Here is a 13,398-nt window from a genome sequence, read left to right on the forward strand (position 1 = left end):
AAAAGTTGCCTTCTGTGGGATGGTCTGTAATCCTCTTAAGCAACACCAAAAATGGATTATAAAATATGGTTCAATTTTAAAAAATTCTCACCAAAGATAAAACTGTGTAAGAGCTGGAGCATGAATGCAGACTATCTACCATACTAAAACAGGGTTCTACTTAAACACATCTGAAACATGGCGGACTTAGGCTGCTCTGTCACTTTGTATCTCTTGAAAATGTTACCCGGCATCATACTTTGTCACATACTGCATTTATTATTAACCAGCATCAGTCAGAGACATCCAGGTAATTACGTCCACATCTGAAACAGAATATCCACATTGAAACATCTAGGACCAGAATATTCTAACTTGAGTGGTTTCATGTTAGTCTCCTAAATGCATATTTAGGTCCCTAAATAGATATCAGAGGCAAAGTTTTTCAGTGTAGTGCATCTGAAAATCAGGCCTCTAATTTCAAATCAGGCACCTAAATATGCATTTAAAAAGCCCATTTTTAGACATCAACATTTGAAATCATGGATATAATTACCTGGATATTTCTGACTGATGCTGGTTAATAATAAATACAGTATGTGACAAAGTATGATGCCAGGTAACATTTTCAAGAGATACTAAGTGACAGAGCAGCCTAAGTCTGCCATGTTCGAAAGCCACTTAGACACTTAGGAACTTAAATCCCATTGATTTTTCAATGGGATTTAGGATCATAAGTCACTTTGGAAAATGGAATTTGGACACATTTGAAAATTTGATCCCAGCCTTTTTTTCTGGAACCCCCAATACGATTTTGCAGCCTGACCTTGTCAGAGGTGTCAAGTTTCAGGAAGAAACCTGACAGCCTCTCCATAACCAGTGCACCTAAGTGATCTGTGCTGCTTTACTTTCCAGCATGCTATTTCAATGAGCCATTAAACGTAACAGTTCATATTTGTGTTTCTGGGACAAATTTATTTTTTCTGGTGACATATTCTTCGTTAAGTTCAATATTCAACGTTCTTTGAATATTTAGGGGATATGTTAAATAGGCCAAGACTTCCAGACACAGGTCTCTCTCCATGCTGTTCTGGCAGGTCTTAACTCTTTATGTCTCCAGCTATGGCCATCTCCTCCTGATTCGGCAATGGGTATTTGGAAGGCTCTCTGGATTAGATATTTTGAGCTCTTAAAGACTGAAACCTCACCGGTGTGTAACAGCATTATTTGGCATCAGATCAAATTGGCTTCTATACATGAATTAGTTTATTAGCAATTAAACTATTTCAATTCAGAGAAGCTAACCTGGAATGCTTAGAAAGTACAGAATGGCAGAGTCTCATTCTTAACGATTCCCGCATACCTACTGGGAAGAGAACCATCCTAGATATATTATGGACCTGCTAGGCAATCTGCATAGTAGGGAAAGCAAAGTTGAAGTTCTCTGCTGAATACAGGCTGTTATAACTTCCAAAGTTGTTTTCCATTACTGACCTTAGCATCTGAGTATGCATAACAGTATAGTTCCAGGTATTTGACGGTCCAGAAAAAAACTTCCAAGAACTCTGAGAAGGTGCTTTACATCACATCAGTATGTAATTAAGTTTAAAATCTGCAGATGCTGCTCTTTGTACGGTGCATGGATTTCATGTCCATAAATCCCTGGTTTAATAGGTTGTGTTTCATTTATACTATCACTTACATCAAGCTAATTTAGCACCCTTGAGATGTTATTTCTAATCTGATCCTCAAATCACAGCTGTTGCCGTAACAATGGAGAAATCTAATACCCGATCAAGTGCAGATTCTTGCGAAAAAGAAAAAACAAGCCTAGCACAACCCCAGATTTTCTAACTCTCTGAGAAAAGGTATATGAGGAAGTTTTGGTCCTGTGATAGTGACATAAAACACTGTCCCTGCTGAGACCTGATTCCATCAGAAAAAATGTGGGCAGACATATATTTCAATCATATTAAAAAAAAACCAGACACTTAAAATAAATATAGTAATAATAATGGTAACGGCTGGCATTTTAGACATCTACTTCATACATTTGTCCATGGTGATAGCAGGAGGTTAAAGAACCAGACCATAACGAACACCTCTGCTCCATGAACCATTTATCTTACCTTATTCTTAAGTCTCCAGTCCTACTTAACTAACAACTAGAGAAGCAGCACATGGTCAGACTGTTCCATCAGCAGCATCATTAGTTAAGCGCCAGTCATTACAGGGAGTTCTAGCTGTTTTGAGGTAAACATTTCCCGAGGTCGTTGCGTCAAATACAGGTTAAAATTGTCTCACTTGTTAACAGAGATATATCCTGCAATTTTCACTCTTACCTTCCCACCTAGTTATCATGCACATGTCAACCACTGAACAGCCCACAACAACATGTCGTATGTATTTCTACATAAATAACAAAGTTAGGAGAAAGAAAAATTCTCATCTTTAAGCTTAAGCTACTTACGGTATCTTATCACTGGGGCCTCCACTGAAGCCGTATCCCGTTATTCTGACTATCCTGTACCTTTGTGTTTCTGGGTTACTTTTATGTTTTGCTTATACTTGGACTCAATTGATTTGAATTCTACTTTTGCCTATATTCCCAAGGTGCTGCTTGCTTAGATCCATCTAGCCTGTTCTACACTCACATTGATTGTTTACTAATAACTAATGTAATCACTTCACGGAACTGCCTTACTACACATTCCTTTTCCACATTATTCTCTCTTTACTGAAATAAAAGATGCTTGCATAATAAAATACTAGACGCTTACATGTTACGGTTATGTTTTCCTCACTTTGTTTTTGTTAGTTTATTATTAGGTGTGTAGAAATTGCTTTGCCTAACACAGTCTCGTATCCATAAGCTAAATTTAGCCAATTTACAGTCAGACTTACCAGTCCCTTCTTTTCGTCACAAATGAGCTGAATGTGAATTTTGGGATAAGTCGCATGAGAATAGTCACCACCAAGAGATAACAACGGTATCAGGAACTGTGCACAGTCACCACCAAGAGATAACAATGGCATCAGGAACTGTGCACCTGCTGCTGAAGAAGAGAGCAATGTTCTTCAGCTGATGCACCAATAAAACCTTCACATCATTCACTCTAATGCCTTGGTGTGTACAGATGTATTTGTGCACTGTTTAATGTAAAAACAAAACCATATATTAAAAGCTAGGACTTTAAAATTGCACTTACCTGGAACAAAGCTTCCCTGGACCACTTCTTTATAGGCCCACCAGCCCTCATGGATTTTTGGTGAATTCTGTTGAGCTAGAAGGAAAGAACCAAAGAAATCATAAAACATTAAGAAAACCTCAATAATACAAGCAATTTCAAAACAAAAAAAAACAAACAAAAAAAAATCACAAATCTATAGTGATCTAAGACACTACAGCAGCCATTATGCTGCATATGATGGACACTCAGCACTCCATGGCAGCAGCTAAAACTCAGATTGTCCTGTTCAGATCCCTACCATCTAAGCTAACAGAGGATCTCTGTTAGCAACACTGAGTCTATTGAACACAACTGATGAATTTTATATATACACACATCCACACTACTCTATCTAGTTCATTACAATATTACATCTTAAAGAATTTCAAAGTGTTTCACACACGTGTATTGCTTCATACAGAACCACCAAAATGCAGCCTCTTCTGGGCTGGAGGGAAGCAGTGTGTGTGGCAGGTCCAGCGGAGTTCAATGGGATTTATGCATGTTCAACACTTCTGAAAATCAGGCCGCTTGTAATTAGCTGTCTAAGTATGCATTTAGGAGCTGCAATTGAGGCAGCCATGTGTGAAAACTTTGGCTTTAGTGGTTGGTCTGAAGTCACAGTGTAACTGTGTGGCAGAGCCAGGAACTGAAACCTCCTGAGCCCTAGTTCAGTGTCTTAATCACAAGCCCATTACTCCTTAGTCTTAAAGCAAATTAGAATTGCACCAAAATTTATCACCACAGTGTGAAGCCTCTCAACTAAAAAAGAAAATGTCCAAACTGCATGGACAGGTACAGAAAACAAACTTGCACTTCATTTCCATAGGTTTCCAAAAGTTGAAGCCAAACATTTACATGTTTCTGACCTTAAGTATTTTCATATGCTCAGAGTATTATGGAAACCTCAGCTATCCAGCGTACCACTAGCTTACATTTTGCTGTATATAGTTTTTCTGAAGCCGTTGCACTGTGAGTGACAACTTCTGAAAAGTAAACATGCAGTCACAAAGAAATGCTGGAGTTAGCAGCTTTCTGTTATAATTTCATCTTGAGATCAGCTGTTTTATACAAGAATCTCAATTATCCCTGAGAAAATTCCAAGAATCTAATGGCAGTACCTTTGTTGATTAAAAATTACAAAAAGGTCATAACAATCTGACTAAAAAGGATAGAACATGAGGATCGTTACACATTGTTCTGTCAGTCATATAAGCAGTATTTATTTGGTTTCTCTTGACGATTTAAGTGACTAATTGCAAACAACAGAAACAAGAGTAAAACTGAACTCAGTTAATGATACTGACAAAGACAGAAACCTTCTGGTTATGAGAAACCAACGCACAGCCATGATAGCATAGGAGTTGTGTGGGGACCCAGGGTGCTTTCAGTACTGGGGCTGTGTCAATAAGACAGGAAACATTTAACTGGAATTGCTATTCCACTGGGCACTCTTTACATTTTATAGATCATCATTATTCAACATCTCTGTCGATGTTGAATTCAACATCTCTATTTGAGTGACCTCAAACCAGGTGGGGCTTCATTGTGTTAGGCACTGTATATACATATAGACAATGACAGTACACTTGTGAGCTCATTGGGGCAGGCACTATCTGTATTCAGATCATAAATGTTATCCCTGATCCTGCAGTCTGATCTGTACAGGACAACCCCTATGCCTGTGTATTCCAGAAGATCTGAAGCGGAGGTCCATATAGGCACAGGGTTCTGAGCTATGTATATCAGATTGCAGGACAGATGCCTCACTATGGTCAAGCTACGTGACTATTTGGATGAAGACCTCCATAAATTCACAGCACCTACAAGAAGCTAGAGACACGGTCCATTAGGAGATGTTCTTGCCTCCAAGTCAGCACAGAACAGTTCTCCCCATTATTACTAAGGGGTTCTGAGAACTGCTATTGATAATGCCTTTCGGAGAAGATCTAATAGCATGGTATTGACCATTATTAAAAATTCCATGATGCTTCAGCAAGAGTGGAGGAAGTTCCAAATCAAATCTAGGAATTGTTCTGCTTATTTAAAATCCCACTGCAGTTTAAAATGACGCTGAAGTGTCACTGTAGCATTATTATACACAGTTGCCCATAGGTGGTTGAATTTCAGTAATGGATGAAGTGATTACACACACATACACCCCTCTCAAAGATTTTTGGGTTGAAGGGCACTATATAAATGCAAATTATTTATTATAACCAAAATATGTACATAGAACAGAGAAACCACCAATCTTACCCATTTTATAGCCAACTCCAAAATTGTACGTGGTGATCTATTTCAGACCATCCGGGGGGCGGGAGGGGAGGAGAGGTGGGGAAGAATAATTGTTTAATAGACTCATCAATACCATAAAACTAATGTACCACAAACACACTGATTCTGTTGTGCCATGTCATATCCTCCCTTCCATTTCATAAAACTAATACCAGAAAAAGTAAGATATTTGCCATCCTTTTAAACTTTTCTGCATTAGCATGGAAAGCCATCATTCTCAGCTGTGTGAAATGAACAAGAAAACTAGCTTATCAAGGCTTTGTACTAAATAATTGAATGTCTGTGCAACTGTTTCAGCTACTGTAGAAGGGCATGACCTGGCATCACTTCATGCATTCCAGAGATATCAGATCTTTATCAGTTCAGTACACATGAAAATTACACGTATAAAAAGTAGTTAAGGAAGCTAAGTACGTGGAGATACCGTATCACGGCCATTTAAAACATCCGAGATAAGGCAAGAGCACTGCTGGGGCCATTGTTGTATTATGGCAGTCTGCAGCCACTGAGGAAATCAGGTGGAAGACAGCGGTGTTGCTGTCAGAGGGCAGCTAGGGAGACAATCCCCAGCGCCATGTTCTTCCTTGAATCCTGAAACCTCAACATTTAATACCAGTTCAGGCAAAACATCATGCAAAAATTGTGCAGAGTCACTGAACACGACTTTGCACTCCGCTGTGCAGCTCAAGTAAGCCCTGGTGCCAGAGACCTATTTTGACAGATCCTACAGGGACTTGCAACGGAATGGAAAAAAACAGACTCATGAAGCCTTCATTTCACAGAATGAAGGGGCGGTGGGGTGGGAAGTGTTCCAAAACCCTTCCCTCCTAACCCAACGTGCGAATCAGCATGAAGCCGAAGGTCTTATTTGATAAATAAGGAATCTGTTCTTTATTTTTGGAATTTAATCACACCCAAAGCTGAATTAGTAATGGAACTGTGCCGTAAACACAGGACTGTAAAATAAAGATGAACCAGCATACGGGCACTCCTTGCTGGGAATCCTATCTGTGATACTTACACCTGATGCACACCCAGTATGTGGTCTCTATGCTACCTATAGTCATGCCCATCTGACATGATGGCCTTACGCTGCACAGGAACAGATCTGACTTTATAGTTTAGAGATTATGTCCAAGGAATGAGGCTTTTTACATCTGTAGCCGACATGATGCTGCAAATAGCAAAATTCCCTCAGCATGCCTCTTTTAATCCACTTGAAGGAATAACGGAAATGTACAACTCCCTATACTTTATTGCAACTCCTACACTGCTGTGTCACCTAAACGAGACAACTGGGTTTTATTTTTACTTTTTTTAGGTATTTCTATGTTTCCATTGCCATTGCCATAGTAATTAGGCACTTAATTTCATACACTGCTTAAATGCATGTGATCATGTCTCGCCCCAGTGGCTGGCCCTTATGAAAGATAAAGGACTGTTACTTACTCATAATTAAAAGTGTTGCCACTGATGGTCCGAGGTTCCATCCCCCAATTTTGCACTATTTATAGACACATAGACTTTAAGGTCAGAAGGGACCATTATGATCATCTAGTCTGACCTCCTGCACAATGCAGGCCACAGAATCTCACCCACCCACTCCTGTAACAAACCCCTAACCTATGTCTGAGTTATTGAAGCCCTCAAAGTGTGGTTTGAAGACCTCAAAGTGCAGAGAATCCTCCAGCAAGTGACCCGTGCCCCATGCTACAGAGGAAGGTGAAAAACCTCCAGGGCCTCTGCCAATCTGCCCTGGAGAAAAATTCCTTCCCGACCCCAAATATGGCGATCAGTTAAACCCTGAGCATGTGGCCAAGACTCACTAGCCAGTACCCAGGAAAGAATTCTCTGTAGTAACTCAGGATCTCACCCTATCTAACATCCCATCACAGACCACTGGGCATACTTACCTGCTGATAATTTATTGAAGGACTATATACAATATATATATATATATATATATATATATATATATATATATATATATACACACACACACACACACACACACACACACACACACCTATTTTTATTTATTCATGGGCACACATACTGCATACATACATTATGTGAAAACATTAAAAAACAAAATAAAAAACGGCACAGTTCAAAGGAATCAATCCACACATTCAAATTATGGATACATGAAATTAACATACAAGTCCAAGATGGGTTTAAGAATAAAGGAAGGAGATGAAAGAAGATGAGACTGTCTGGAATGACAAAGCTTGGCACAGTTCTGGCCACTAGTTTATACTTCTGCCATATCGATATTTTATTTCCAGGAATTCCTCCATCCACCCTAATTGTTAATTATTAGCCGTACTTTGGTCAAAACATCATTCAATCAACTTTCCAACTCCTCCAAACAAAAAAAGCCATCTTTTAACAGTGGGGAATACGGATGTGACCACCATCGCAGCAATACAAAATATCCCTTGTGCAATCCCTGTCTCGTACTTACATAATAAATGCTCAATTTTATTAAATTAAATTGAAGTACTGAAATTATGGACTAAGTTATTCCCCTTTCCCAACCTTAGTTCATTACACTGAGTTCAAGCCATATAGACTATATCCTTAGGCAACTCCGCAGAACGTGCCCAATTTAAGAATTGGATGAGGTCATGTTTGAGCTGTCTGCTTGAAGCCCAGTACCTTTGATGCAACATACTGAGCTAGCTGAAGCCATGTGATAAGGTGTTAATAGATTTCCTCCTCAGTGCTCACTGATGAAAGCAAAATTTAAACTGATTTTCTATCTAAATTTCAGATTACTGTAATTAATAATTGTGTCTGTTTTATCCACTGTAGGATTGTATTACACACTTTGAGCATAGCTTCTTTGTGGTATTACCTACACTATAAAATGATGAAGTGGGAAAAAGTTTAGAAGGAGACTATTTGTGAGGAAAGTTAAAAATCTAGTTTTCATTTCTGATCTGCTCACAGATCTGATGACTCAATTCAAAATACTTAAATCAGTATATTGTACAGAACTGTTAGAACTCCCCCCCCCCTCCCGGGAAGCATCACTGAATCTGTGAGTCCACCATAAAAGCTACTGGCAATTAGAAGAGACTACTTGGCCCTAGGAACAGACCATGCACAGAAGTATTTTCCCAAGAGCGCTGCTAGCACTAGCACTGTCATCTGTAAATGCCATTTGCAGATGCAATCCAAAGTGCTACATTCCTGTTTCCCTTTAAGGGTGACAGGATCTTGCAATGATCTCCATTTGCCACAAAGCTCCCTCTCTCTCTGTGTTGACATCAGTGGTCTCTGAACGTAAAAAGCTGTGTTGGTATCCTGCCAGACCCCTTTCAAAGCAGCAGTGCAGAAGGAGGATATTTATACAGAAGAGATATGACATAGCTGTGCCTTTCATTTTATCAGACAACTGCAGATGCATCTCATTTTGGAGTAAAAAGGTATGTTGCATGGGCAACCCACCGTCAATTCCTTCTCCACCCAAACATCCCCTAAGGAACAGTCCAAAGCAGAGGGGAAGGAGGGTTGGTAGTGGACCACCCATAAGGGGACGCATCTCAAAGAATTGCAGCTACCACAGAAAGTGAGTAACCTCTTCCTCTTCAAGTAGATCCCTGTGGTGTTTCACTTCAGGTGACTTCCAAGCAGTACCCCAGATGGAGGAGGGAGCTTTAAAAGAGAGTCCAGAACTGAATACAAAGTACTGCATCAGATCTGACAGCTTGGATCGGGGCAGAACATCTGAAACCCATGTAGCAGCCCTATACATTTCAAATGCTGGCACATTCTTCTGTAACACCATATATGTAGCCTGTGATCTGGTTGAATGTACTATCACCCTTTGGGAAGGGGGGGAAATGAATGCCCACAGCATTATAACAACTGATAATACATCCAGTTATTCATCTCTATAGTCTCTGAGTAGAGATCGAGGATCCTATGGATCTATCCATGAAGGAAATGAAGAGCCTAGATGACTTCTTAAATAGCTTGGCCCTATTTAAGTAGAAGGCCAACACCCTTCTAATATACAGAGTATGTAAACAGGACTCCTGTAGAGAACTATGTGGTTTGGGGAAAAACACTGGTAGATGATGAGATTGATTGAGGTGGAACATCAAAAGAACCTTAGGTAAGAATTTAGGGTGTGGATGTAAAGAGCCACTCTCTTTAAAGAACACCATAAAGTGGGGGAATCTGTCTTCAAGGCTCCCATCTCCCTGACCCTCTGGGCCAATGTGATAGCTACTAAAAAGGCTGTATTCATAGATAAACCAATGGGAACCTGTTCCCTGTTTCATTTGAGTGGAGCTCTCATAAAGGTAACTAAGTATCAGGTTATGTCCCAGGTTCGAGTAGGGTTTCTAATCTGTGGATAGAGATTCCCCAAACCTTTAATAAGCCTAAAGGATAACAAGTGAGCAAATACGGAGAATCCTTCTACCGGAATATAAAAGGCTGCTACTGCAGCCAAATGGACTTTACTTGAACTAACTGATAACCCTGATTTATTTAGGTCCAACAGATAATCCAGAATGACTGAAAGTGGCACTAAATCAAGCAGGAGGCAGTGACTACCACCACCAAAGGAAGAATTTCTGCAGGTAAGTCGTGCGGGTTGATCCCTTACTATTAAGTAACACCATTTGTACTTCTGTGGAGCAGGAGGTTTCTAAACCTGTGAACCATCAAGGAACCATGCCCTGAGGTGGAGAACTACTAGGCTGGAATGAAGTACACAACCTGCATTCTGTGTCAGATGACAAACAGTGGTTTCTTGAGCTGTCCATTGGCCGTGAGGGTACTGAGATGGGCTCTCCATTCCAAGAGTGATGCAGCTGTAGTTAAAGTCACTGATGTGGCTGTGTGACAGAAAGGAACACTAAGTCGATCCTTCCACGAGTCTCTCACATATAGAGGAACTGTTTCCAGTCTGTCCAAGGTGCATTTGAGGGAAGAATAAGTCATTCTGAGCCAACTCTGGAAGCTGTGGAGAGACAGCCTCGCATGATCTGTCACAAAGGTGCAAGCTGCCATGTGTCCCAGGAACTGAAGAGAATTCTTTATTGTGGTTCAAGGGCTTCCTTGAATCGTCCATACCAGACCTGACAATGTTACAAATCTCTAAGAGAAGGTAGGCTCTAGCTTCCAGCAAGTCCAGATATGGCCCTATAAACTGTATCTTCATGTGGGTTGAGTTTTTTACATTCAGCTGCTGCAGACCCAACTCCCAGAACAGAGCAAGGGCTGTCTAGGTAAAAGAGAGCACTGCTTCATAGGAACAGCCCTAGAGGAGCCAGTCATTCTGGTACAGGAAGACTAGGATCATTTCTTGTCTGATGTAAGCAGCCACTACTGCCAGACCTTTTGAGAATGCCTCTGGGGTCAATGAAAGGCTAAGGGAAGCCCCGGGTAATGGAAATGATCCTGACCTATAGTGAAGCGTGGGTATTTCCTGTGCAATGGGCGTTTTACTATATGGAAATAGGCATTTTGTAGGTCCAGGGCTGAAAAATCCATCTCCTTTCTGTAGTGAAGGAATTAGAGCTGCCAGAGTTAGCATCCTGAACTTCTGAGACTTTACAAACTTGCTTAGAAGTCTTAGATCAGTCTCCACCCTCCATCTTTCTTTGAGACAAGGAAATACTTTGAGTAAAATCCCTTGCCCTTGTGAGGAGCAGCAACTGGTTCTGAAGCTTCTAACTGAAGGAGAGTTCACTTATTGTCTCAATAAAAGCCCAAGAGAGATCCCTGAAGATGGATGGGGAAAGGGAGTGACATAAAATGGATGGCATAGCCCAATGTCATCACCTCTATGACCCACATGTCTGTAGCAATCCATCTTCAAGAATGCTGGAAATAGGCAAAGCGGTTTCCCAAGACGGAGAGGAGAGCTAATGGAAACAGCTGTAAATCCAGAGGTGTGATAGAATTCAAACTCTGGACCAGCCTATCAACTGTTGCTTTGAAGGTGACTGGGTGATCATGGAGGATGGTTAGACAACTCTTTCTCTGAAATCCATGTCTCTTTCTGGGAAGGTTCAGTGGATCTATGGAACCTGGAAAACTGAGAAGGGTGTTATATCTGGTCAGTCTGTGACCTACTAAACCTTTTTTCATTTGTAGGTTTAGATATGCCCAGAGACCATAAAGTAGCCCTAGAGTCCTTTAGAGTGTGCAAAGACTCATCCCATGGTTTCCGAGAACAGTATATGACTGTTGAAGGGGAGGTCCTCCATGGTGTACTGTACTTCTCTCCAAAACCCCAAAAGATGTAGCTGTGATGCCCTGCACGGAACCACTGCCAGGCAAATGGACCGGGCAGTAGTGTCTGCAGCATCTAAGGATGCTTGAAGAGCAGTTCTGGCCACCAGTTGGTCCCCTGAGATGATGAAGTGGAATTGCTCCCTATGCTCTTGTGGCAGATGTTCAACCAAAGCTGTGAATCTGTTATAATTTATGAAATTATATTTGCCCATAACCACCTGATACGGCCATAATCATACTTTATTTTACACAAGTGCTGCAAGGCTACAGTCACTGGAGCTTTATTCTTATTTACACTCATGTCCCTTTACACCATCCAGGCAGAATACAAGGGGCCTTTAAAATGAGTGTCAATTACAACTGCGCCTGATTTCAGGTTGCTTTACACTGCCTGTGTGTGTTAAATGAGCCTGAGTGTAAATGACAATCATGCTCATTAATGTTAATAAAGTCAGATCCTTCGATGGAAAGTTCTATAGAACTGTACAGTGCTAGCTTATTACTACTAGAAACTGCACACATGCATTTGTTTGGTCTAGTTGGTCACAACTGGTAATAAGCACTTTTACTCATGCTTAAAAGATATGTGCCACATCAACGTAAATTCTGTGTCGGAACTATTATTAATGAATAACGCCAAAATTCTTCAATCGAGCTTTTAGCTGGAGAAAGCTAAAAATGCTTTGGAACCAATTCTCTGAGTGCTGAAGCACACTACTGAAGTAAAGGACGGTTTGCACGGCGGGGCGCACCATTTTATGTTACTGCACCCAATTTAACAAGAAATCTTGCATACTGTTCATAAGTCCATCTATAAAACATCAAACATTGCCATAAAGCCACTTTCCTTTTAACAAGGCTGACAAATACATGTAACAACACAGAGAATAGCAGTTCTATCCACTCCAAATAATAGTATTTGGGTAACATGGTGATGATACAAAAGTTTGTGTAAATGTCACTTGCAGACATTTTAAAAAATTTAGCCAAGTACTTTAACCAAGGCTTCAGAACCTGAACTTCAGCCCAAGCCTGAATGTCTATTCAGCTATTTTTAGCACCATAGCATGATCCCCATGAGCCCGACTCTGTAGATTCGGGCTCTAAGATTCACTTCAACAAGTTTCAGAGGGGTAGCCGTGTTAGTCTGGATCTGTAAAAGCAGCAAATAATCCTGTGGCACCTTATAGACTAACAGACGTTTTGGAGCATGAGCTTTCATCTGAGGAAGTGGGTATTCACCCACGAAAGCTCATGCTCCAAAACGTCTGTGAGTCTATAAGGTGCCACAGGATTCTTTGCTGCTTCAACAAATTTACCCATCCTATCTGTAGTGGCAGTGTTTGCATGCATCACTACAATAGCCCACCCTGTGTTGTGTAAGGAGGGGTAATGCCTAGCTAATGAGAATTTATTCAATCGTGCCTAGATTTACTGTCTGAAAAGCTTTGTAACATGATGCTAGAAAAGAAAGCTAGGCATGTTTTGGTATCAACTTCACAACACGCCTGACCTTACAGGGTGCTGAGCGCCCTCAACTCCCATTCATTTCAATAAGGGCTGGGAGCACTCAGCACTTCAAAGAAATGGCCTCAATATCCTTGAGACTTCATAGTTCAATAAATTATTA

At 40.6% G+C, this 13,398-nt stretch overlaps 1 protein-coding gene across 5 annotated transcripts in view; it reads right to left on the bottom strand.

The window, feature by feature from the left end:
- The window catches only part of CA10 (carbonic anhydrase 10), a 316,228-nt gene that overhangs the window by 262,739 nt on the left and 40,091 nt on the right, over window positions 1-13,398 (bottom strand). For all 5 annotated transcript variants that reach the window (XM_030534700.1, XM_030534698.1, XM_030534702.1 and 2 more), the window contains one exon: window positions 3,189-3,263. In XM_030534700.1, the coding sequence (XP_030390560.1) occupies window positions 3,189-3,263 (75 nt within the window). The remainder of the gene's footprint in view (window positions 1-3,188; window positions 3,264-13,398) is intronic.

The sequence above is a fragment of the Gopherus evgoodei genome, chromosome 15 (genome assembly GCF_007399415.2).
Source record: "Gopherus evgoodei ecotype Sinaloan lineage chromosome 15, rGopEvg1_v1.p, whole genome shotgun sequence".
NCBI classification, from domain to species: Eukaryota; Metazoa; Chordata; order Testudines; family Testudinidae; genus Gopherus; species Gopherus evgoodei.